Source organism: Numenius arquata, chromosome 3 (genome assembly GCF_964106895.1).
Source record: "Numenius arquata chromosome 3, bNumArq3.hap1.1, whole genome shotgun sequence".
NCBI lineage: Eukaryota > Metazoa > Chordata > Aves > Charadriiformes > Scolopacidae > Numenius > Numenius arquata.
Window position 1 is genome coordinate 30188791 of NC_133578.1, and position 25140 is coordinate 30213930.

The window sequence follows — 25140 nt, forward strand, 5'->3', positions numbered from 1 at the left end:
TCCTATGGACAAATAGAACTATACCGGGGCAAGTGCTTTAAAACGCAATTTTCCAGCCAATAAACCAACACTGGGGGGAATTCTGTGAAGGAAGGAGTTTTAAGAATGTGACTTACCTGAAGCATAAACTTCCAATATATAAAAAAAAAAATGTACACTATATACTAACACTGCTTTTTGGATGCTCTTCTGTTTTAAAAGTTTCAAATGTATTAACTTATTTTGTTTAGGGCTGAGGCTGTTCAGCAAGGTCACATAATTTGAGACTGCTGAAATACTTCAGCAACCCTTTGGTCCCAGCAACTGCAAAACAGCCAAGCAAAAAAGAACCTTCACTACAAAAAAAAAAAACCAAACAAAAAAACCCCCAAACAAACCACAAAACAAACAAAGGGGGGGGGAGAAATATCATTACCAGGAAAGTGTCTTCTAAACACCATCTGCTACGCACCAGAAAAGGCGAATTTTTGTTACAAAATACACATTTTCATACAAAAGACATCTTGCAAAACCATCTGATTACCCCCTCCCTCTGCATATTACAACGGTAAATGGGATCAGCTGGTTGGTCTTGAGATTTTTGCTTTAATGGGAAAAAAAGTCAAAGGACACATAGCATCACAATAACCGGTCCTTTAAATTGCAAAGGATTATGACAGTCTTTGTTTTCACCAGTGTTTAAAAAAGCAGGAGAGAAACAAAACCAGAGTCTTCGTAAGCAGAAAGAGCAACAGAGTATGAGCTGCTGCATCCTCCTGAACTTCTCAATGTGCTACCAACTGTCAAATATACAAACAATTCAATTATGACAGTGCCATAAATTGTTAAAACAATGCAAATAGTGTGATCACAAACGTCCAGTCAACTGGTTCCAATTTTTTCCCAGTAGTTGCCCAGAAAAATGTCAAGACAATCTAAATCTATCCTTCAGCTTCCTCAATATGTGCCGATTGCTGGAGTATAGAGGTCTGTGGTATTACTGTACTGGTTCCACGAGAGATCCTGTCTTGATCTGTGTTTGTAGACAAGGAAGCCATAGAAATGGGCTGCAATAAACTGGACGTCATGCCGGAGGAAACAGTCAGGCTGTGTGTAGTGCCCTTAAGTGTAAGATCCTGTGTGGGAAGAAGTGGCTTGAGGATGCTAACTAGACAGAAAGCAGAGCCACTTTTAGGAATGAAATTTACTTTGTTCTTGTCAGGGCAGTAGAAGGCTGGAATTTCATGCAATGGCTTTGGCCTAGAAATAAAATACACAACAATTAGTTTTAAAATTACATTGAACAATCATATTCTGTCAATGGCAGGCATGCATTGCGGAACACGTCAACTTGAAGGATTTCAGCTACTCAATAATGCTTTAATGACACTCCCACCACACAGAAAATGGCAAAGTGGTTTAAACTGCTTGTTTACATATGCTACAAGATTAACAGCATGTTCTTCAGGCAGGCTGTCTCCAAACCAAAGGAAAACACTAACTTCATGTTGTAGATCACAAACCCTGTCTACAAATTGGCATATCCAATATATGAGAAAGTATTCTCAATCACCTTCTCCAGAAACTTTCACAATCCAGGAAGTCCTGCCCCCTCCAGACACTCTTCACACAGTAAGCCTTATGAAAGAAGGCTGGCATAGCAATGTTCCTAATATTGCATATCTCAGAGCTGCTCATGATCACAGCGGGATCACTTTTTCCGGACTTTTGTCTCCTTTGCATGTTCACCTGAGCACGGCCTGAATTTCTATAAAAGATGAGCCCATCTTACTTAAAAACTCAATGCAGAGAGTAAAATGTAGTATTCCCACCACGGCATTCATGATCAAGTACCTATAACCTGGGAAGGAAGCAGGGAACACACATTTAGACCCTGACTTGGCAGTTTTGCCATCTCAGCATATAGGTCAGCCAACTCAGAGGCATGCTTTATAAAAGACAGAGCTGGAAGGGATACTATGGATAGCACAGGAATGCCTTCTGTTTCTATCTCTAACTCTGCAATGTAAATCTACTAAGCTAGTCTAATTCTAAGACCAAATTATGGGAATCTGTTCCAAAGCATCTCCTCCTAGCTGGAAAATAACCATCAGAAATTTATACTCAGTTTTTCTTTCTGACAGCATTGTCCTTTAGCCTACAATCTCTCCCTCCTCCATGTGTTTGTAAGACAGCCATATGCACCTCTGAATTCTACTAGACCAAGCAAGCCAAATCTTTCAGTCTGCTCTTCTAGGAAATACTCTTCTTTGAAAAGTAATTCTGTTCATGAAATAGGGTACGTTTCCTTGTTAGCTGATTCTCCAAGTGTCCAGAAAGTTCAGCCCCATTTATAATTTTTTTTTTTCTCAAATGAAAATCCTGTACACTTCAAATAGAAATAGTGCTAAACAAAGGTTGAACTTGAAATAGTTACACTCATGTATTCCATGTCTGTGTGGAATGCAACTTCATGTTGTAGATCACAAACCCTGTCCACAAATTGAGAAAGATTTTTGCCCACTATGTGAGGAAGATTTTTGCATGAGACTGCAGTATCTAAGAACTGCCATAGCTAGGTAACAACTTCCATAGAAGCCTGTTTCACTCTACAGCAGAACAGTCCTACAGCTATTACAGCTTGTTAGTACACCTCTCTGTACCTGATTATTTGAGTTCCTCCTCCACTACCTGCCAGGTAAGAGAGAGCCTTTTCAAGTTATGCTAGTGTTAAAAAGAGTCCCTCAAGGTTTTGACTTAACACAAAATTCCAGCAAAAAATTACATATGTATATACCAGTATGTAGTCACATGAAACAAAGATCAGGCTGTTAGCACAGTATTAGTAACAGAACTAATAATTTTGATCTGACATAAAATCAATAAACCAATGGGTAACTCTGAATGTTAAACGTTATTTCTTACATAGTAAAGATCAACTTACAAGCTTTCCTCAAAGACTTTCACCTTTTCACAGCCCTCTGGAGGTTCACGCTTGAACATGTAGCTGTTGTTGGGTTTTGGTGAGGTAGCATATTTTGGCAAGGGAGAATTATTCCCATTCTCTGCAGAAATAGAATATCTCATTACTTAAATGTGTCACACTATAAAAATCAATAACTACTTTAAATGCTCCCTGAATTGAAACCCACTTCATCATCAATGCTATAAAATTTTCATTTGCTTCCAAGTCTTCATTTGCAAATAAGCTTTCTTATCTCAATCCTTTCCTTCTTTCCTTATACCATTTTCAGGCTTCTCTACATACCTGTTCATTCTTGGACACTTTCAGTTTGTAACTGCAAACCTGAATCTATGGTCCTGTGCTGTCACCATGCCAAAAGAAATGGGCACAAGCCATATTCCTTAAAAACCAGAACAGGTTTATATTAAATTGTAAAATTCACCTAGTATACCTCAGAAGGTTTCTAGTTAAAAAAAGTAATTAAAAAACCCCCAAACAGTTATATTTTTATGGGTGCATGTATGAAATGCTGGAAGGTTGCCTATTTCATCCAAGATCATAAAGAATACCTGACAGAAGCCACAGGAGTAGCCTACTTTGCTGTTTCATCTGTCGCTGTACACTATTGTTTCTTCAACGTGCTTAAAGCACTTGAATCTATTATTTAAAAACAAACATATGTTCAGGAAGCACATTCCTCAGTCCCATTTATCCAGCTTCAATTACAGAGCACTAGGTATGTGTGCACACATGGCATTTGGAGCCATTTGGAAAAAAGCAGATCACTTAAAAAGAAAAAAAACCCAAAACATTCTAGCATTTCTCCATGGATATGGGAAACAAACCCCCTCTTTTAACAATGAGTTAAGTTTAGTATTGTTGAACTTTTGAAGTTACACAGTACCTTTATCTCTGGAATCAGCAAGAAGATCATCTGTGGAACACGGGCTTTCCTCACTGCCTTCATTAGAGATGGTAAGAAATGAGGCTGGAGATACTGACTGGGAGCGGCTGCTGTTGTTACTACCCCTGTCTGCTCCACCAGGCGTTTGGGTATCAATGCTGCGAGTGCTACTACTACGCTGAACCAATGGAGGTGGTGCACGGTGCCCATCTGGAATATCTTGAGGCTGTTAAAACAAACAAACAAACAAAAAAAGGTATCAGACTACTGCTCTTGTCTGATTAGCAATTTCTTTATATCCAGTAATGTTGAGGGTTTTTTTGAGTTTCACAGAACTGTTTGAAGTGGAAAATTTTATTCATTACACAAGACTCCAACAGAAAATAAAATGAGTCATGTTTGGAAATTAAGGACAACAGTTTGCAAGATTTCATAGAACTTCTGAGGCTGGAAAGGACCTCTCTGAGATCAGCTAGTCCAACAGCACTGCTCAAGCAGAGTCAGCTACAGCAGTCTGTCCAGGACTGTGTTCAGTCAGGTTTTGAGTGTCTCCACAGACAGTGATTCCACAACCTCTCTGGGCAACCTGCTCCAGTTTTGAGCACCCTCACACATTACAAATAATTAAAAAAAAAAATTTTAAAAAAAGCAAGAAAGGTGTTTTTCCTTGTGTTCAGATTGAATTTAATGTTCTTTTCATCATGCCCGTTGCCTCTTGCCCTGTCATTGGGCACTACTGAGCAGAGCCCAAACCCCTCCTCTTCATTCCTGCTCATCAGATATTTATACACATTGATAATATCCCCTGAGCTTTCTTTTCTCAAGGCTGAACAGTCCCAGCTCTCCCAGCCTCTCCTCATATGAAAGATGTTCCAATCCCTTAATCATTTTTGTGGCCTGTATTTCTGATGCTTTTTTACTAAATTTACCTCCAAAAATACCTAAAAATAAAATGAAAGTTAAAAATGGGCAATTCATGCTTCGACTGGGATGAGGACAGTTCAGCATGGGCAAATAGAAGAAAAAGTTACTACAAAAACTCTCAAGACAGGCCTTTTGTCTTTTCCCGTTCTGCTGATATTTCTTATTTTATTGGAAAACTAATTACATCACAGTAATCACAGAGAAAGAAGGTTCAGATTCAAGCTCTATGTTGCTTTTTGCTTTCCAAGACTTTTCAATTATCTTTACTAAAGAAAGCAAAATTAATTCCAGACATATTTAATTCAAGAACTGTGCAAAATAAACTTTATGACTTAAAAACCTTAAAACAAAACCAAAATAATTATAGAAAGCAATAATGGTGACAGATACATACAACAAGCTGTTCCTCTTTGTCTCCCGTCTCCTTAATTATTATCTCAATCTCCTGATTCAGTCCTTCTACACTATTTCGGAATCGTGATCCTGTTGATTTGGTAATAGGTACCACAGGAACAAGAGCATTCTTTGGGATGGGAGCCTGAAGAACCAGAGACAGTGATAAAGCAACGTAGATTTGCTCATAAAACACAATTACTATTTCTACTCAACAGTGAACCTTTAAATGGAACATATCTACACCTCATTATCAAGGATTTATAGGAGACTACAGCGATTGTGTTAAAATGGATGCCTTAAATGAAGACATAGGCAACCTGAATTTTGTTTCAAATCTGATTTCTAGCAGGAAAAGCTTTCAACAATCTAGTCTCAAAACTTCCCTTGATATGGTCTGCCTCCAGCTTGACATTGCTTTAGAAGTGAAAATTTAACAGTAATCATTTAAATATAAGTAATTCTGAAGCCTTTAAAATATATTCACATTCCTTCTGAAATCAGCTATAGGACAATTTCATTTCCTTCACCGTTGGATTTACCATTTCTAATTAATTAAGATTATATTTTAATGGAAGTCTGCTATTACCTAGAGTAACATGACCCATGTAGAAGGAACATTATTCCACAAATGCAAGATTGCACTATGCTAGAAATGAAGACCAGTATAGTAAATATATTAAACCAGAATAAAAGTTTGACAAAACAATTTAGGAAGACTTACACAGAAAGAATAACATTCCAAATGCAAATGTTAATATATAGTTGCTTCAAAACGAAGATTAACATTTTAAAAATCCAATGTTTCAAAGTAAGCATTAAAACTCTGTTCTCAGAAAATATGTTACTAAAGTCTTCCAAAGCCCCTTTTCGTACGCCACAACTTTGAGATTTCCTATCCTCTCCATAGGCATCCATCCTCTGTTAAAAATCATGCTACCAGAACGCCAGGAGATTCTGCCCTAAATTTCAAGGGCACTACTACAGATAATGGAATGCTTCCTGCAAACATTTACTTCAATTCAAAGAACAGCATGACACTTAAAGTCACAGAAGAATTCCTGTGTAAAACTCCTAGACTCTATGGTCTAGTGTGCTGTGGTTGAAAACATGTCCTCTACTGATTGCAGGACAGTGGCATTCTCACCTGCTCTTCAAAGTGGTTTTTACTGTGGGGTTTTCATTTTTCCTTTAAGTAACAAGACTGTGCATAGACAGACACCAAAGCACTGCAACTTTGCATGCAAATTCTCAAAAACCATATAAAATTTGTCTGGAAGAAAAATTAATGTAAACAAGAGAATTTGAAGTGCACATCATAACGCACACAGACTTATTCTCACAAATCTCTAAGGCAGCAAAACTTACGAATTATATTGGTTTTGCTTTACTGAAACACTAGGATATCTATATATATAAAAAAAAAAAAGATACTTGCACAAGGACTACAAAAGCTTCTGTTCAGGAAATGCTTGTGATTGTGTTTATGTCAACAAAAACTAAACATTCTCATAATGGCCAAACTTGGAAAGACTTTCAAAAATCTTGCCTGGAGACGAAAAAGAGAAAACAGAAACTACTGGAGAAGAGCACAAAAAATTTTAAGCAAGCAACCTGGCTAATTCTGTTCCAAACAAGGCCTTGGCTCAACAATCTAGTAATACAGGTCAATATCCAGTCATAATACAGGTATACCAGCACAAATTTAGGCACTAATACAGACTATTTATGCACCCAGTTATTAAATATACATGTTCCTAGGACAAACTGAACTTGTTAAAAAGTAGAAAGCAGAACACAAGTATGCTTGTCTAAGATTTAAGCAGCCATTAGCAAAACATGGGAATTCTCCACGTTTTAAATACAATTGCGTACCACAGAAATTCTTAGAATCATAGTACTATTTGAAGAGCTCAAAGTAGAAAAGAACGAGTTGCTCCAATAGAGTTCCTTATGTTTCAATACAGCATGTTTCACTTCCAAGAGAAATAGTATTCCGTAAGTGACTAAGGATGACTTGTTAAGCCGGAGTGCTGGAGGGTGGAAAAGGAAGGAGGTACCGTTACGGGGGTGGAACAACCAGCCTCAAAACAAACTCCACACTAGAAATACTGCCTTCACAGAGGTCTGCATGGAGATGGCCTCCGACATACAGGAATAGGCTACCCACCTTTGACTACTCATCTGCGTATTTGGGAATGCACTGAATGAAGCAGAGAGACAAATACAGGATAATAATTACTGTGCTCACATAGTACTGTGCTCACATAGTAACACGCTGTCAGGGAGTTTTGGTGTGGGACAGTTAGAGTCCTGAAACTTATGGGTGTGGCATAAACTCATGAGATTATGAAATCTGGGTGATGACAAATCTAAGATGTTCACAGGTGTTTTAGAAAAATGCTTTAAGCTCTTCCAATTTTTCAACAAGCAACAGAATTTTAAATAGAACTCAAGGTCTTTTGATGCTTTTGGATACTAACATCAAACCACCTCAAGGTTGAATGCATCACAGTAATTCCACTGTAAAAATTAAACCTCTACCTATGTGAGGTACTGAGAGTAAAAAAAACCCCACTGCAAACTGCATGCAGCTGGTCTCAATATTAGTGTTTGCTAAGGATGAACCAATTGCTAAGACATTAAGGACACACGCTTCCCAGGAAAGTGAAAGGAGGGGGCTTGATGGTTCGTAGTCAAGTAGCAGCATAACATCAGCCAAGTGCACCGAGGAAAAAAGATTGTTTTTAAAAACTTAATCCATTTATTCTTCCATCTGGCTTCAGCTCTGGCCTCAATTCTCATTTCTCTATTATATTAACACTGAGCATAAAGGAAGATCCCACTGGTTTGACTCCTGTTTACAGATTTAGTACCATGGAATCCAACATTCTCAGAAGCATCCTGAGATCACCTGAGGAGGCTATGACCTTTCTACAAACCCCTCTTCCTGCCAAGAAAGACAGAATGAAACATTTCTGACATCATGAAAAAAACAACCAACCAACATTAAATTGCTCTGGAAAAAAGTGTAGTTAGCAGCAAGGACTTGATGAAGTTCCTCACCAACTATTTCCTGATTCTGAGTAGAGGGCCGGGCATAGCGAACAGGCTTACTCTGTTTTTGAAGAAAGAAATCTACACAATCTCCACAATCACAGAAGAAAAAAGCACAACTAAACAAACCGTTGGAGGCTTAGGTGGTAAGAACAACTTCAAAATTTTGGTAAAACTGAAGAACTGTGGAAAAGCTCAACTGTTTATTAGTAGGGAATAAAGGAGGAAATAAATCCACTGAATTGTTTCTTTTAGTTTTAACTAGAAGAGTAAGCCATTTCCAAAATGTTAAACAGAGTTTACCTGGTCTCTGTGAAAGGACTACTAAGGAAATTTCCTAACACATTTTCTCGATTTGTCATGAACCCACTCCTTGAGCTCAGAAATCATTGTATGACTCTCTACAGTCAACAACTGCAAGTTTCCTTCAAGTTGGAACGTAAAAAAAATTTCTAAATATTCCAATCACTAACTGCAAGTGTTTCCACACAGCCCTTTCCACAAATCCTGCAAGAACTGAGCTCCCTAGAAAGGAATGAGAAAGCCTAGGAACTTTGCCCTTGATGCCTACAGTTTTTTCACTCTGACTTAGAAATCAGCCTCTAAATGCCATTATCTAATACTTCATTTACTCTTTTTTGAAGCCTTCTGTAACTTCACCCCTTCGCAAGTAGCTCAATACAGCTGGCACAAAATTTACCAAGAAAAACAATGGTTTATTTTGTAACACAATGCTGGAAAAGCTGCTTTGCCTCAGTTTATATTTTATAGTCTGTTTCACAAGACCAAAACCTAATTATCTGTTGTGCAATATTTTATTCACATACTCTAAAATTTGGCATAATGCAAAAGACCTCCATACAAGAAATAAAATTTCGTGAGCATAATAATGAAGTAATTATGATGCAAAAAAGTGTTATATTCATAATTTGGGGGAGGGGTATTTTTCAGAGTAGTAGCATCGCTGTTCATTTTCAAAATTAAAAACCACTAAGATTATCTATGTTACAGTGACAATTGTTTAGCATTCAGAAACTTACAGATTTGTAGAATACCAAGCCAAACCTGTTAGACTGCATGTAATTCTCCACTGTACTGAAAGGCCTACACCAAAGGTTTCTCAGTACACTTTTTTTTTTGTTGGAATGCCTCGATTTCCCACAAGTACAAAATAAATCTTCAAGTAAGTTCCTCAAATTTGGATAAAATACTTGATGCAAATATTTTGACCTGTGATGTACTTTTTTTCCCCCAATGTGTCTCCCCAATTTTCATACACTTTCTCAAAAAAAATCCTAGAAGGGGTCTGGGTCATTTATTTGTCTGTCTTCTTTCATCTTTTTGGACTGTTCTGACTTGAGCTACAGCAGTCATTAACAGTAGCAGATGCTACACTGCACCTGTACTTCAGTAAAGCAGATCAAAATGTAGGAGTTTGTATTAGCCTGTTTACAAGAAGAGGAGGAGGAAACAGTTTCTGTTTCAAGATTTTATTAAAGAGTCTGAAGAAGTAATTCCCAAATTATTATGTCAAAAAATGTAATTCTAAAAAATATCCTAAATACAATACTTCCAGTAGCACAGAATTCAAACTAATAACAAACTAAATTCAAGAGGCACTTAGGTCCTGAAAATTCATGACTTCTAATTAAATTAGCTACATCAGGGATGAATTAGGGTCTGAGAAAAAAGATGTTCTCAATTTTTATATGAAGGAGGAGTTAAAAAGAACAGTGCAGGACAAATTCAAAACACCGTTCTACTTTCTTATTTCCAGTCTTGAAGTATAACACATGCACTGACTTCTATCTATGAAAGAACCTGACTCCTCAGGACTGTGTGTATGGTTCTCCCTTCTATTTTTTATTTCATCCTTTACAAGAATGGGTAAGTACCTGTAGAGCAGGACACATGCTGTCACAAGAGTTTCCCTCCCTGGCCTAAATTATTTCTGGAAGGATGGAACAACAGAAAGGAAACAGTTTTCATTAACTGGTATCAAAGTACAATATTTATTAGAAGAATGCTAACAGCATTTCAGGAGTAATTGGGATATGAATACATTTGCAGAGAATCTTCACAGCTGAAGTACTTTCTCAATTCACAATACCAACAGTTTCAGTTTCTTTCAACTACATTGACTTGTAAAGCAATTGTGATTCGTTCCTTTTGTAATAGTTAAAAAAAAGTGTGTGTTATCATAAATATACATTCATGAGATACTGGGGGGGGAAGGGGGGGAAGCTTGCTTCTGAAAAAAATTACCAAAGTTTCCTATTAATTTTCCTAAAGTCATTCAAGCAAAACAGACTTGAAAAAGGATGTGTGTCTAGAAGCCTGGAATTTTTTTCCACCTGCTCTCAATTGAGCTAAAAATATCACCTCTCTGTGAACCTGACCTCATTAACAGTCTTGAGATAAAACTGCAACTGCACACAGAAGATGTGGTGGCCTAACCATCACAATTTTTTTTAAGTCATTACTACTTCAAGTCTCAAGGCATGATAAGTGACAGGAAAAATAAAATCTTACAAAGGCTGAATGAAGCCATCAGAGTATAAACACTTTTAATAGAATCCATAAAAATCCCACTGAATAGCCTTTTGTCAGGTAAGCTCTCTAAATCAGTTCATCATAGCATTAGACAAGTACTACTGTCAAAACACAAAATGCAATTTTTTTTGAGCGTGTATCATTTTACCACCAGTTTGCTCCATGCCATATTCTATGCAAATTCCCAATTGTTACAGCAATGTGTAATGAAAAAGATAATCTATGGTTTTAGATTAAACTTATCTGTCATCCTTTTGTAGAGTCTGCAGAATGCACTTTAAGAGTCTTGCTTTAAGGAAGGACCTACCTATCTGAAATTCTTTGAAAGCGGGAGTTCAAAGCCAGCCTACCCAAGTGACAAAAAGATTCAGAACCCCATACACTTGAGGAAGTCAAAGGAAACAGATCTATTTCATAGAATTCACCTATATCTGCAACATATTTAACAGTATGTGGTATTTCCAAGTTCCCTTTAAGACAAATCACAAGCTTGAAAGGAGTTAAAAATAATATTAGCTATGTATGTCCATAAAGAGTACAGCCTTACCTGACTGTGGTTAATGGCTGCATGGTTACCATGAAATGGAGAGTGTCTTTCTTTATCACGATGATGCCTACTGCTGTGTTTGCTTCTCTGCAATTGTTGACGCAATTTTGCTATCTAATAAAGGAAAAATTCACATTAGATTTCACCAGATATATATTCAGGTACATACACAGTTTCACCGATTTGTTCCATTTGCTTAGTTAAAATCCTTTACTACCACAACGTTCACAATTTTTGCCAGCACTAAATTAGATTCCAGTTCTTGCAAACCTAACGTGTTAGCTACCAGTTCAGCTGAAGCCCAGAAGATACCTCTGGAGGTTTAATGAACAACTTGCAAGTTTGAAAGCAGTTTGGCCACTGCTGGTTTTCCTCCTTTGATGAGGAATGTCACCTGCATTTGACACTTTCTTTCCCACACACTCAGATAAAAAAAATTTAATAGTCCTGCATTGTTATATGAAATCAATACCAAATGAACTGCTATTTTTTATTTTCCCCAAGCCCACAATCTGTGTAATAAAACAAAGCAGTACAAAATTTATGCCTTCCTGAAAAATCACAGTAACAGTGCACACCAGCAAAAAAAAGTAATCCAAAGGTATCTCAAATAATAGCATTTCTGACCTCCTTAAGTTGTTCATTGCTGCCCCACGATGATGAACGTTTGTGCGAGCTCCTCTTCTTTTCTAAATATTCTTCAGCCCAGGCACTTTCTGTCTGCAGCAAGATTACAGGATTAATTAAAAAAAAATAATTCCTACTTTCTGACAGAGTATTTTGAGATTAATTAGAAGAGAGAAAAGTGTTAAGATTTGCTAGATTCAGAACTGCTACTGAAAAGCAGTCACTGACTAGAATCCTTGACAAGTAAGTAGAGTGAAACCATGTAATTAAAAAAAAAAAAGGAAACACACCCCCCCAACTTTAAGACCTACTCTAATAGAGGAACGTGCTAGTTTCCTCTCCAAATTATTGAGCATAAGGCACATTAACAGCCAGACGTACCACAAGCTGCTATAGAGCTCTGAAGAACCAATATGACAGTTCTGAAACTGGGGGAGATGGTGTATTTTATTTCCTGCACAGATGCTGACCTTGGTATTTCTGACACATTAGCAAGAGTAGCTTGGTGTAAACATTTTGAAGCTGTACTGGTGCAGACTTTCACAATCATGTTCTTGCTCAGAAGAACAAGAAAAAGGAAGGCAAGGCATATAAGCACCAACAGAGTTATTGCAAAGCAGAGAATTAATTAACACCTCAAAGGGCATCAGATTCATAGGTGTCTCAGGCCAAGCAGAAAGCAACACAGATAATACTAAGCTAGTTTCACTAAACCAGGAAAGACATTAACATTTAAATAAAGAAAATTGCAAACGTATTGTGGTGAAAAAGTACTGAGAAATTAGAAGTATTATTAAGACCAACTGTATTTATTAAGGTAACAAAATGCACAGACAAGCCTGTGACAATACCGCATGCTTTATGGACAGTTTGTATTCCCACTTAACCATGTCCAGAATGGCCTTCAAAAGCAGTGAACTATAAACACTAAGAAGAGGGATAACAACATCTATAAGGAATTTCCGTGCAGCCACAAGAAATGTATCTAATGAACCAAGAGGAAGGATTTCTGGAAGCAGCTTACACACTGAAAGAGACCGCAAATTTCTTTAAATTCACTGTTGCTGTAGTGCAATTCTTAGCACACAGCAGTGATCTAGCTAACTCAGCCTCAGGAGTCATTGATATCTCACTTTCTCCTGCAGACAGGAACTTTGATCGCCTCAAAGCCTTCACATCTACAGCGTGCAACGGTTGCTCTTATATTTGAGACTATCAGCTTGCAAGCCACAAGATGACCTTACATACCTACCCCTTCTGTACTCAGAGCACAGAAACTCACAAGGCCTTCAATGTCGTGGTATTAATCCCCACTTTGCAGAGAAAACAGAGGTGTAACTCCAAACACAGAGATTGCAACTCCCATGAGCTTCAGATACAAGTTACATATAAATGAAACCTCCACTACCAGGAGTTTTCCATCTTCATCATTCCAAATCAAAAACTAACTGGGACAAATCCAAGTAATAAAGCTAGTAGGATTGCTTTGAAATTCCTATTTCATAACAAAAAGCACTCACCTATTTTCATGATAAAATTGGGTAATTGATAACCCCCATTCCCGAGGACCAGTCTGTCTAATCAATTCTCAAATGTCAATCTAGAGTCTCATCCTATCCTCTAGCTTCTGGAACAGGAAGTTTTAGCCACTAACTAACTTCCCAACTCAGCACAACCACTACATTTGCCTACAGCAATCTAATTAACATTCTCATCAGTCTTTGCATTTAATTTATATTCAAGACTTTGACTTAAGATTCAAGACATTTAATAAATGAATACGCGATTCACTTTAAAGGATTAAAGGTTGTTTTGATGCTCATCCTCAAAACAAACAGAAATCTTTTTAGAGAAACAGTAGGTATAAGACATTAAATTATAGGAAACCTTTACATCAAGACAGAAATGTAATATTATTTTAGCAAGTCTCCTTTTACTTATTCCCCATATTTTGTTTATAATTATTTTCAAGAAACATAGACCCAATAACCAATAGACAAGAGGGATTTCTATTTCTCTACATTAAGTACTACTACTACAGTCGAAGCAAGAATCTGATACACAGACCGTCTCTGCGTAACCTGGGATCTCTCACACAGTTCTCAGCTATGACCTATGGGTATCTCTACAAAGGCCTGCAAGCCAAAGTGTGTCACTAATTGCTGTCTCTTCTGAGTCTCTTTCCTGAATGACTCTACTGCCCACGCCGTATACCTGCAGAATCAAGAAACCCTGCTTACTCAGCATCTTTTATATCTTAATAGATTCAATTCCTGTTCACTAAGCTTTTGAAATCTGAACACATCCACTTCACACCAGACTTTGTGAAATCTGAAATTATGCACTGGAGCCAGAATATCTTGTAAGTGAAACTTCATCCAAACACCGCACCTTCAGAAACGCTAAACAATACAAATGGGGAGCCTATACTATCCTGAGAAACTAACTATTGTAAATCACATTTTAAACTTGTCCCAAGCTCAAATTGTTGCTTCTCAAGCACACTAGAAAGATAAAAAGCAAAGATGTCTCATCAGTGTCATACCAGCACAAGCTTTGGACCTAGATACGTAAGTCTGTATCCCAAAATTTTCTCCTGGTTTGATACGTTTTTAATTAAGAAGTGCAAACTGATCATTCTATTTCCCTCAGCAGTATACTAACATCAATCACCACTAAATATACTCATTCTGCAGAAATATCCAATGCCCTTTATAGTCTTCCTATTAATCTTTGCAAATATGTTTCCCCTCACACGTGAAAGTTAAACTATCACAGATAGCAGCTAGGTTTGCTAACGTTCCCAAACCAAAACCAGGCTCAAACTCATCTATGTCCCACATGCTGTCAGTTTCTCTTCCAACTGCATTTTGCTTATGTTCTTTGGAATTGGTGGAGACCTGTTGTTGAAACCATGCTCTAGGAATAGGGATTTAAAATCTGATATGGTTGGCTCTTTCCTTCACTCTACAAGTTAGAGAAATCCACCCCCAGACTGCATCAACAGAAGGGGAAATTAAACACTGGGGTATTTTATGGAAAAATCCATCTTGAATCACTTCTGCATACAGTAGGATTCCATGTAACAACAGCTCCCTTTAAGGTGAATGATAAAACACCTGTCATGATAAGCATATAACTCTCATAACACCAGTTTCATTCAGTTGTTTGTTGGTTCTGTCTCTACAGGTGGCATAAGACTGAACCATTAAAAGCTTGTGAAATTTTGTCAAGCTGTTGAAGTTTATTGGCCAATCATGTAGTTCTAAAATACTTTCCAGTTGAGCTAAATTTGAACATCATTCATGGTTCAATGTGGCAGCTCTTCGATGTATGTAATTCTATACTTGGTGCATAGATCTCAGGTAAATATTAAAGGCTTTTTACAATCAGTGGATGAACAGCCTATCATAGCAAAGGCTACGATAACTTTTATACAGGCACTACAGAAGCTTTTTTATTCTGTTTTAGGACAGACATACATAAGGAGTCACCAAGTTCTCTTGTATAAATTTAAACTAAATAGTACTTAACACCAGTGCAATCTAGTGTACTGCACACTGTAAGAGCAATGAGAAAACAGATGTGCAATACACTAGTGTTTTTCTGAGGCAAGAAGGAAGTGGAACTCTTAACAGATATTACAGTGCACAGCTTTTTCTTAGAGAAGAATGAAAATAACTCACGTAAGTAATAGCAAAGGTAGGACTCCTACAATTTGAAATTGAATAGGAACATGCAAGCAAGAAAGCTAAAGTGAATGTTTTCAAGGGAAAAGCTTCTTGCGTTTAAATCCTGTCTTCACATTTAAATATTCCAAAGACAAAAATCTGTCCTACCTGTGTGGCTTTGTCTCTCATACATGGAGCAGCTTGTCCATGATTATCACGAGGCCACTGTCCAGCAAGGTATGGAGCAGCAAGTGTATCCAATGAGGAAGTCCGGCGAATAATACTGGAAGGGCTTGATGAAGGTGGTCTTGATTTGTCAGCTAGAATAAGAACACTTGATTAGAAAGAAAGCAAGACAGAGCGCTTAATTAATTGCCGACAAGAAATCATATCAAATCGAAACTACTATGTTACTAAGTATATAACAAGATACTTTAAGTATAGGAATTAAATTTGCTTTTGCAGGCCCTATTCAGTTTTAATAAGCAATGAAATGTGTTTTTATGGCTTCTTTAAAAATATCCTTATGTCACAAATGTTGCAATGGTACTCACACACCACCATTTATTCCCTCAAAGGTACAACAGTCATTGGATTCTCAAATGATGAAGGCTTGGAAGAAATAAAAATAGCTACATTTCCTCATATGTAAAGGCTAATGAAGAAAATCTATGCTGAACTTATTCAATTTAATGCTGCGTTTGGAGTTTATCCCACTAGCCCCTTACCCTTCACATACTTTAATTCAAGGGACGCTATAAACTGACATGTTTTATTAAGCACACATTATACAATATATGGCAGATTCATAGAGTCATGTCTAACCCATAGATCAAGAAGTCAACTTTGATAAGGTAATGATCTACATTTTACAAGATAATCAAGACATCTCCTCCCTTTACATGCTACTTGGTAACTACATTCATATTTGCCTGACACTACACCTTCTGCAAAACCTCACTTTTAGTGTTTACACTGATATCACTTTTCAGAACAACTTAGATACTAACAGGAACCCTTGCTGAAAAAGGTTAAATATAACAAGCACAGGAAGTAATATGAGAAGGAAGAATATGGTTAAAAACAAAAATTTACATCCATCCCATCTGTCAATAATAAAGTGGCAGTAAAAGACCACACTGCAAGCTAAAAAGCGTAAACACTGTGAAGAAACGTTCCTCAAAATAGTAGTTGAGCTTTATTAAGTTAAAGAGACCAACAAGCAGGAAAGACACAGGATTTAGATAGATACATATGCTCACACATGATTTGTTACTAGCTATTTTAGATCTAAAATGCAAATCCAGAGATCACAGTGATCTAAGCTTACTATCAATTCATCTACTCTCCACAGAATTATACCTGAAAGAATCGTGTATTACTCTTACCTATAATGAATACAAAGGCCTAAACCAAATGGCTAGAACACAGCAAACAAGATACAGAGATCAGATGGAAGCTTTACAAAGGCACTAGAAAAAACTCAGTCATGTGTCCTGCCTAACTGTGCCTTAAAATGAATTCTGCACTAGAAGTACAAATAACATAGCTATTTGTATTAGGCATAAATTCATTTATGGGCAAAAGAAGTTGTGCCTGATTATTTTCTGATTAGCAGTCAGACACAAAAAATACTGCAATCAAAAGTCCAGAATTCGATTTCTAAGATGTTTTAATCTACTAAAGATACATAAATATTAATAAAACCTGATACAGATTTCAGTGGTGTGGACAACATCTTAGTCTCATAGAACAGTCTTTCAAATGCAAGTCTAGTAACATTCTATACTAAATATCCTCATGCAAATTTTGCATTAGAAATGTACACATTAGAAGAGGGGAAAATATTTCCATTCAACTATAAGGAAATAATTATTAGCACTACTATAATCAGCAATATTCACATAAAGCACTCCAGAAACCTCATCTGGTTTATTATTTCTACTAGTAACAACAATTATAAAAATCTTAGTACTGAGCTCACAGCAGATCTGCTCTCAGGGAGCAGCAGCAATGCTCAAGTGTACGGTAACTCTAAAATTAAGACCCCTGTATCAAAGAAATTCTCTGGCTACTACTACACCATTACAGCACACTGAAGGGTCTGTTTGTACCAGAAGATTTCAAAATGATTCCTTTTGTCTGTACCATGGGAGGACGCGGCATGCTAACACAATGTGTCACTCCTTAAAAATTACACTTGCTTTCAAAGTTACATCAAACATATTATTTGTCTCAGAAATAGATGCCGTACTCTCCCTATTTATTTTTCTTCTGAGTTATTCTTCTTTCTCTTCAAGAAGCTTCTCTCTTTTTACCAAGGGAAAACAGAAAGGATGTGAAAAAAAACCCTACAAATCAGGAAGTGTATGTAGTCACTCACAGCATCTGCAAAGCCACTGCAGCAGAGAGCTTCAAAACTGAAGCAGCAGAAACCATTACCCTCTCCCCTCCCCCACAAAACAAGTGGAAAGAATATTTTTCTGGGTGAACAGAGAGAATGAAACCTGAAGAGTCTGTTTACTATTCAAGTTCAAGGGAAGCCGCTCACGTCCAGGCACAAAGCCTGTAAGTACTCTCTTTTCCTCCAATTTAAAAATTCCTTCAAGGAATACTGTTTTAAAATTACTTTGATTTAAATGGGGCAAGGATGTTTGGATATGGTTTTACTTACTTTTCCACCTTCACAACGTGTCTCAACACAAATTGCCGAAGACTACTACACGACTCCTCTCGCTGTTTCAAAACATTTCAATGGAAACATATACAATGTTTTCATTGCATTTCCCTCTACAATACTTCAAGCAAGTGTTCAGCTGCTATTTTTCCTTGATGTGACCTACATAACAAGAGATCTGCCTCCACAGAGATAACAGTTACAACAGCTGTGGCTGATGAAAAACAATGGAGCTGTTTCATCAAATAGACGCTTCTTAAATATTAGATCTGTTTTAATTGGCCTGATTATCTCTTTAAACCAATATTTGTGATAAATATTAACCCTCCTATCCATCCACCACTACTCTAAGTCTATTTAGAAACAAAGTATTTCTGCAATCTGGCTTCTAGCAAAGCAAAACAATAGAACAAAACATAAACAGAACATACACAAGACAAATCAACTAAGTCCATAACGTGGGAAAATAACAAGCAAGTCGTCATGTCTTCACAAGTCATTGCAGCACAATTGACTGACTGAATCGCTACAGGTAAACTGGCATCACACACATCTATTGCAATTGTGAAGTCAGGCACCTCCAAAGGTGATTTAAGCTAAGGCAGTCCAACAATGTCACCAAAGAGCAAAACTGAACAAATACAGATGCTTACCAGTAACCACCTGAAAGGTAGAAAAGACAGCACTGACTTGAGAGGGTCTGGGGGGTGGTGTCTTGACATACAAGTCCTACAACTAGAATTACAACTGAAAAAAGGAAATTACAGTGTGAAGACACATACCTTCGAATTGGATACCTCATGGGAGAAAATGGCTATGTACAAAGGGAAGGAAGGAAAAAGAGAGAAGGTCTTACACATAAGAATGTCCTGAGACAACACACTCAGAAAATTCATCTTTCAGTTTTTCAGGGAAAGTTCAGAACTGTTGTTATAACTGCAAAATAAGGATTACTGCTGAAGTGTAACTTGAAGACTGATCTTAGAGTCCTGTTGATATCTTTCTATGTATTTGAAATTAAAGTTTTGAGAAAGGAAAAGAAGAACTCTGAAGAAACATCTTCTAATAGACACCATGAGAAAACAAAACAAAACTAGCAAGCAGCAGAAAGAGCCACTGGAAAAGCACAGGACACCATTAACCTCACAAAATTCCCTGACAGAGTTCTAATTGGAGCTTTGTATAAAGGAAGGATATTAAAAAAAAAAAAAAAAATGAGAAAGAGTGAGACCCAACTAGCTTCTCTGGCACCTAGGCATACAGCTGAGCTTTTTGTTTTGGTTTGGTCGGCCTTCTCCTCAGAAAGGACATTCATGAGATCTCTCGCATGCATAGCTGTCTTTTCCCAGAAACTTGTACAAACACAACTGATCTCAGGGGCTACACCTACTTTTTAAGTTTCATTGAAAGTATTGAACAGGCTCGGTCAGTATTAAGAAGAGACTGTAATACAGCACAACTGTGTATATTCCCTTTGGAAGGCAATCTTGGCTATTCTCTTCACATAAATGTAAACAAAATGATCCCTCAGTTGGAGAATGACTGAATTAACATTTTTTTACAAAACCAAACCTGAGAAAGACCAAGATTTTTCCAAGCTACTTAACTCTAGTAAATGAAAACACTTTCAAACCAAATAAACTCCCCTGAAGTGTTGGCCACAAGAAACCTAAAGCATGATGCTGCAAAAATGAATTTACTTTCTTTACATCCACCATTTGTTAAAAAGCTTAGGTAAGCAAAGCAGGCATGCAATGGTGTACAAAGCCTTGTGTACTCTCTTATCCTACAGTAATATCTTTTGTAACTACTGTAAAACCTTGGTAATTAAAGTTGACAGGTCTGCAGCTATTATTGTGTCACTCACCAACTTCTTGAAATAAATAAATTCTACAGTGAAATTTAAGAGTGTAATGGAGTTCCATTCCTTCTCCCTACCCCAAGGAGGGGCTCACATCTGAAATCTTCAAGACTTTTCAATCTACTGTCATAACAATTTTCATCACTTCCTTTCTCACAAGTAGGATTTAATATTACTCTTCAATATACTACTCTAAACAATTAAAGGTCAATGTAGTTCTAGATAAAGCTAACCAATTTTTCTCCTTAATTTTCAGAGTGAGTTTACATGTCCAATACAGTCAACTGGAATATACAGAAAGTTCAGCACCCAGTAGAGAAATCTCTCACAACCTCAAGGCACCTGAAAGGGTCAGTAAACAACTGCTATGGCTCTAGTCTTGACTGTGTTTACAGAGCCTGGTGCATTATAACATTTTTGGAGTTGAACATTTGAACTCTTCTGAGATGATGTGTTTTATATAAGAACACAAATAACAAGATCCTATTTGATCTTTACTCAGTAGATAAACCAAGATAAAAATAACAATAGAGGTAGAACATGCATGTTTCTCTATCTCATTTTCCAACTGTCTACTGGTAGGTCAAAACAACTTGTTCTAACAGAGGTGGTTTGCAGACAGGTAAGCATATATGAAAATGGAACCAGAACTGAAGATTGCAGAGCAGACCTTGTAGTGTAGAAATGAAGTCACACCGGTGACAGGAAGGACAGAGCACATAACACACAAGTAGAAGCTGAAGACTGTGAAACAAGTGCTAGAAACTGCAGGGAGGGAAAGTAAAAGATAAAAAACGGGTAGTAGGAAGATCTAGGCTCTTGGTCATATTTAGGAGGGAAGTGGCAAGAAAAGAAATTTAGAAGTTTTGCCATGGAATCTTCAGTTTGTAATCACCCCACCATCAACAGAAAATTCAGTTAAGTATTTCCAACATTTAGTTGCAATTCAGTTCAGAAGACAAAAAAAAAAAAAAAAAACAAACAACAAAAAAAAACCCAACCCCACAACCAAAAAACCACACCCAAAAGAAAACCACCACCAAAAAAAACAAAAGAAGCTATTGTCACATTCGTAATCCACAAATTGGGGTTCTCAGGTGTTAGACAGGTTGATGAAAACTACGTTCAGAACTATCCAACTGCTTCCCAGAGAAGAAAATCTGAAAAACATGAAGTTGAGTCTAAAGTATACAACTTAGAGAACCCATATCGAAGTTCAGAAGAAGCTATCATTTGTCTAACCTCAAGGTTCATTTTAATCTAAAAAAAAACATGGCTGCAGCTGTAGGAATGAACAAAAGCCATCATCAACTGAAAACAGGAAAACACAAGTTATTCTGCAATAGAGTCTGACTGATACCCTGAAGTGGCCTGCATGGCTTCACAATCATAGCCTCATTAGCAAAAATAAAGTTCCACTTCCATGTTCTCAGTTACCACTAAGATTTCCCATCTAGGTGAAGAAAAAATTGAAGTTAACGCAGTCTCTATCGAGCACTATATCAAGTACACAATACAAATGTGGAGCAATATTAAACAGGTTTAATTTGTATTTTGGGCAAATACAAGTACTGTTCAGAAAAGTAAACACATGGAAGCAATTAAATGGACACTACTCTTCTGTTCTCACACATCTTGTAAAAAGCTAGGGGAGTCATCATAACACAGCAGAGCAATTTACTTGTTTCTTCCTATATGCTAATTCTTGGATCCAGTAAACTAGAATGGTTTCAACAGGCTTCTATGCAACGACCTGAAGACAGTGCAATTTTTCCACCCTAAGTGGTCTGACACATGCCTTTACAAACAGCTTTTGAACCTGGATCTCAAGGCTAGCCATCCTGTTCCTCATTCTCTGGGCCAGGAAATTGCATCTTGGGCAAGAGTTTCTATAAAGTTCACAGGAAGAAGATAGGATTTTGCGATGTGTATAAAGTCTTTCAGATTACTGATTAACAAGAATCTCAAATGAGGAATACACACATTCCTCAATACAAAGCATCAGAATATATTTTAAAAAACCCACACTACTCTTATCTAGAAAGTGGAAAATCTAATTCAGAACCAAAACGCCTTTGTGGCAGTGCTCTCTTACACTGCAGACAAGGCGGGATATGATAATCTTGAAGGAGTATGTCTGAATTTAAAAAAAAAAAAAAAAAAAAAGTCACACGGACATTAGCTTAATTACTGTACCAATTGGTTGTAACTGTTCCATTTGGCAGCATCATTCCTCAAGAGCTAGGATAGAAAAAAAAGAAAAAACCCAACACAGTAGTGTGGTTATAGTTGTTATTTCAGAAAGGAGAAGCAACATTAGGACAAGTAAAAACGTTAAAGGGAATTGTGTTGGTCCTAGATTTCTACATATACACTTCTACATTATGCACTTCAACTCTATTGTGTAGATTACCACATACACTTTCATGAAAAAGTGTAGCTATAAGTTTGGTATCTCAAAAGTTACAGATTTTTCAAGATCTGAGAACATTAACACAAAGCCTCACTCATGCATTTTTGAGTAAACTTTTATCCCTAGATAAAAAGGACTTACATATGTAAGTCTCTATTATTCTGAACCAGATGCCACATATTGCTTAAATTCCAGCTTTCCCAGGAAGTATGTTTTAATTATACAAAAACATTAAAAAGCAGTTTGCTACAAAATGTACACTATTCCCACACTATTTTCTACCTTTGTTGTAGTGCAAGCCCAAGTGTCATCACTCTCAAGCTCACACATCTTTCTGCAGGGTTCACGTTGAAAGTTAACTACCGAGATACTGAATACTTTGTTCCTGTATCTATGTGCAATGCCTACAGCGCTGGCTATTTTTCTAATCACAAGCTTGCGGACACTGCTTGGATCACAAGCGCATACCATCTGGTATGAGATGCACTGAAAGAGAAGATCACAGCAGCCCCCAAACACCAAATTCCCCTCAAGCTTGTACCGCAGTCTCTTAAGTACATCTCTTACACCACTGACTGTCTCTTATCTGGAAACCTTTGGCAGTTCTTGCAGAAGTGCTACAGGAGTGGCTGTAATCCCCCACACGGCACGCTTGGCTTTCTTCGTTCCTCTTCTGAAAGCCAGGAAGCAACGGAGCAGCAACAAAAGCAACAAGCTCTTCCACACAGAGACGCTCCACGAGCGCTGCGGCCGGCCGGAGAAGGCTCAGAACGGGCACAAGCCTGGGCACAGCCCTGGTGTCCCTACCTCCCCCCCGGGAGCACACCGCCGGGCAGAGGGCACCCCTCCCGTAACCGCCGGCTGAAACTCGGCCACGCCGAGTCCAGCCGCCCCCCCCCCCCCGCCCTTCCCTTCCCTTCCCTTCCCTTCCCCTCCCCAGTAACGGTCTGTCCGCGCGCCTCCCCGTTCCCCTCAGGTAACGGCCGGGCGGGCACACACCAACCCCCCCTAGTCAGTAACGGCCGGCGGGGCCACCGGTGGGCGGCAGGCTGACAGGAGCGCTCACCTTTGCAGACGGGTGAGCTGGGGCTCTTCCTCTCCGGCGAGCTCCTGCCTTGCTCCGGCGAGTGCCGCCGGTGCCGGACCCAGCCCGCCGCCGTGGCGCTGCCCTCCGGCAGGGGAGGCAGCGGAGAAGAGCAAGGTGAGGGCCCGCAGCCCAGCGGCGGCGGAGACGGTGGTAGATGGTGGGGCCGAGGGGGGCTCCCCCGCGCCCCGCCGGCACGCGTGGGGCTGCCCCGCGAGGAGGAGGCGGCAGCCGCTGAGGCGGCGGCGCTGCTGCCTCCCCCTCCCCCCGGCGTCTGCGTGGCCATGGCGGGGCCGCCGCGCCCGCCGCTGCCGGTGGGCGCCGCGCGCGTGGGGCTGATGCTGCGCGAGGCGGGGGCCGCGCGTGGGAGACCCCCGCCCGGGGCGCTCGCGCCGCTGCCGCTCCTCGTGGGGCTGCCATGTTGCTGCTGCTGCTGCTTGAGCTGGAAGGGCACCGTGGCCCGCATGGGCTGGAGACGGCTGCCGGCTCCCGCGCCGCCGCCCGCCGCTGCCGCGCCGCCTCCCCCCAGGGAGGTGGCGGGGGTCGGGGAGCCGTTGCGCCTCACGCGCTGGTGGGACATTGTCCGTGAGGAGCCGGGGCTCGCGGAAGACCGTCGGTGGTGGGGAAGGCGGGAGGCGCCGGCGAGTCCTGGCGGGGGCTCAACGCCTCAAGCAGTGGTAGCAACCCCGTCCCCAACCCGGGGCGACCCGTGCTGCCTCCGCAGCCTTCGTCCGCCTCATCAACAATAGTGCCCCAGTCGCCCGCCCCGCCCCCCGCGCTCTCCCATTGGGCGCACCGCCCCTCGGCTCGCGCAGCTACGGCGCCCCCATTGGCTGCCGAGCGCGGTCCTGAGTGGCCGAGCCTGCGCGGGGAGGGAGAGAAGGGGGCAGCGCTTAAAGCAACACGCGGCCGCCGGCGGGGCCGCGCGCTGCTCGGGGCACGTGCTGCGGGGCGCGGGCGGGCGGCGCTCGGCCCGCAGGCTCCCCCCGGCTCCAAGCCCGGCCCGGGAGCCCTTGGACGAGGGCGACCCCCGGCCTCCCCGGGACCAAGCAGGGCCGCGATCGCGCCGCCAAGCGGTGAGGCGGCTGGGGGATGCGGCGGGGGGTCCCTCAGACGGCTTCACGCCTCTCCGCCGCAGCGCCTGGGCCTGCGGAAGGTGTCCGCGGCGACGCGGGAAGGCTGGAACCTGGCAGGGATGGCAGCTGCGGCTCGCTCTCTTTTCGGAGCCGGTCCCAAGGAAACGGTTGTGCGTTAGACGTAGGGCTGCCAAATTGTGTTTAGCTCTAAGTGCAGTCACTACCCGAGAGGACGAGGGCTCAGCAGGGGTTTATCCAATCGCTCTGCCAACCAGCTTAGCGTTACCCGTGATGGCACCAGAGATGTGGGTAATATCCAGGCAGACTTGACCCCCTTTTCCCTTAATTGCTTTTCTCCATTAGATTAGTTGCATCTTCATGGCAATCTTCTAAAAATGTTTGTCAACTG

General features: G+C 39.8%; 1 protein-coding gene across 1 annotated transcript; it reads right to left on the minus strand.

Annotated features, from left to right (window-relative positions):
• Positions 1–920: 920 nt before the first annotated feature.
• Positions 921–24235, minus strand: FAM117B (family with sequence similarity 117 member B). The gene is made up of 8 exons (XM_074145074.1): positions 23638–24235; positions 15789–15940; positions 11950–12042; positions 11323–11436; positions 5167–5310; positions 3849–4074; positions 2924–3044; positions 921–1239 (listed from the first exon to the last, which is right to left on the minus strand). Exons 1-8 carry the CDS (start codon positions 24233–24235, stop codon positions 921–923), a joined length of 1767 nt encoding a protein of 588 aa, XP_074001175.1.
• Between the last annotated feature and the right edge of the window lie 905 nt (positions 24236–25140).

Bases quoted from the DNA above. Each gene is read 5' to 3' on its own strand.
- FAM117B (XM_074145074.1), bottom strand. From the start codon at position 24,235: ATGTCCCACCAGCGCGTGAGGCGCAACGGCTCCCCGACCCCCGCCACC. The intron at 3,045-3,848 runs GTACTGTGTAAC...CTATTTCTGCAG, and splicing joins TGCTGATTCCAGAGATAAAG to AGAATGGGAATAATTCTCCC. The intron at 1,240-2,923 runs GTAAGTTGATCT...TTTTATTTCTAG, and splicing joins AAAGTCTTTGAGGAAAGCTT to GCCAAAGCCATTGCATGAAA.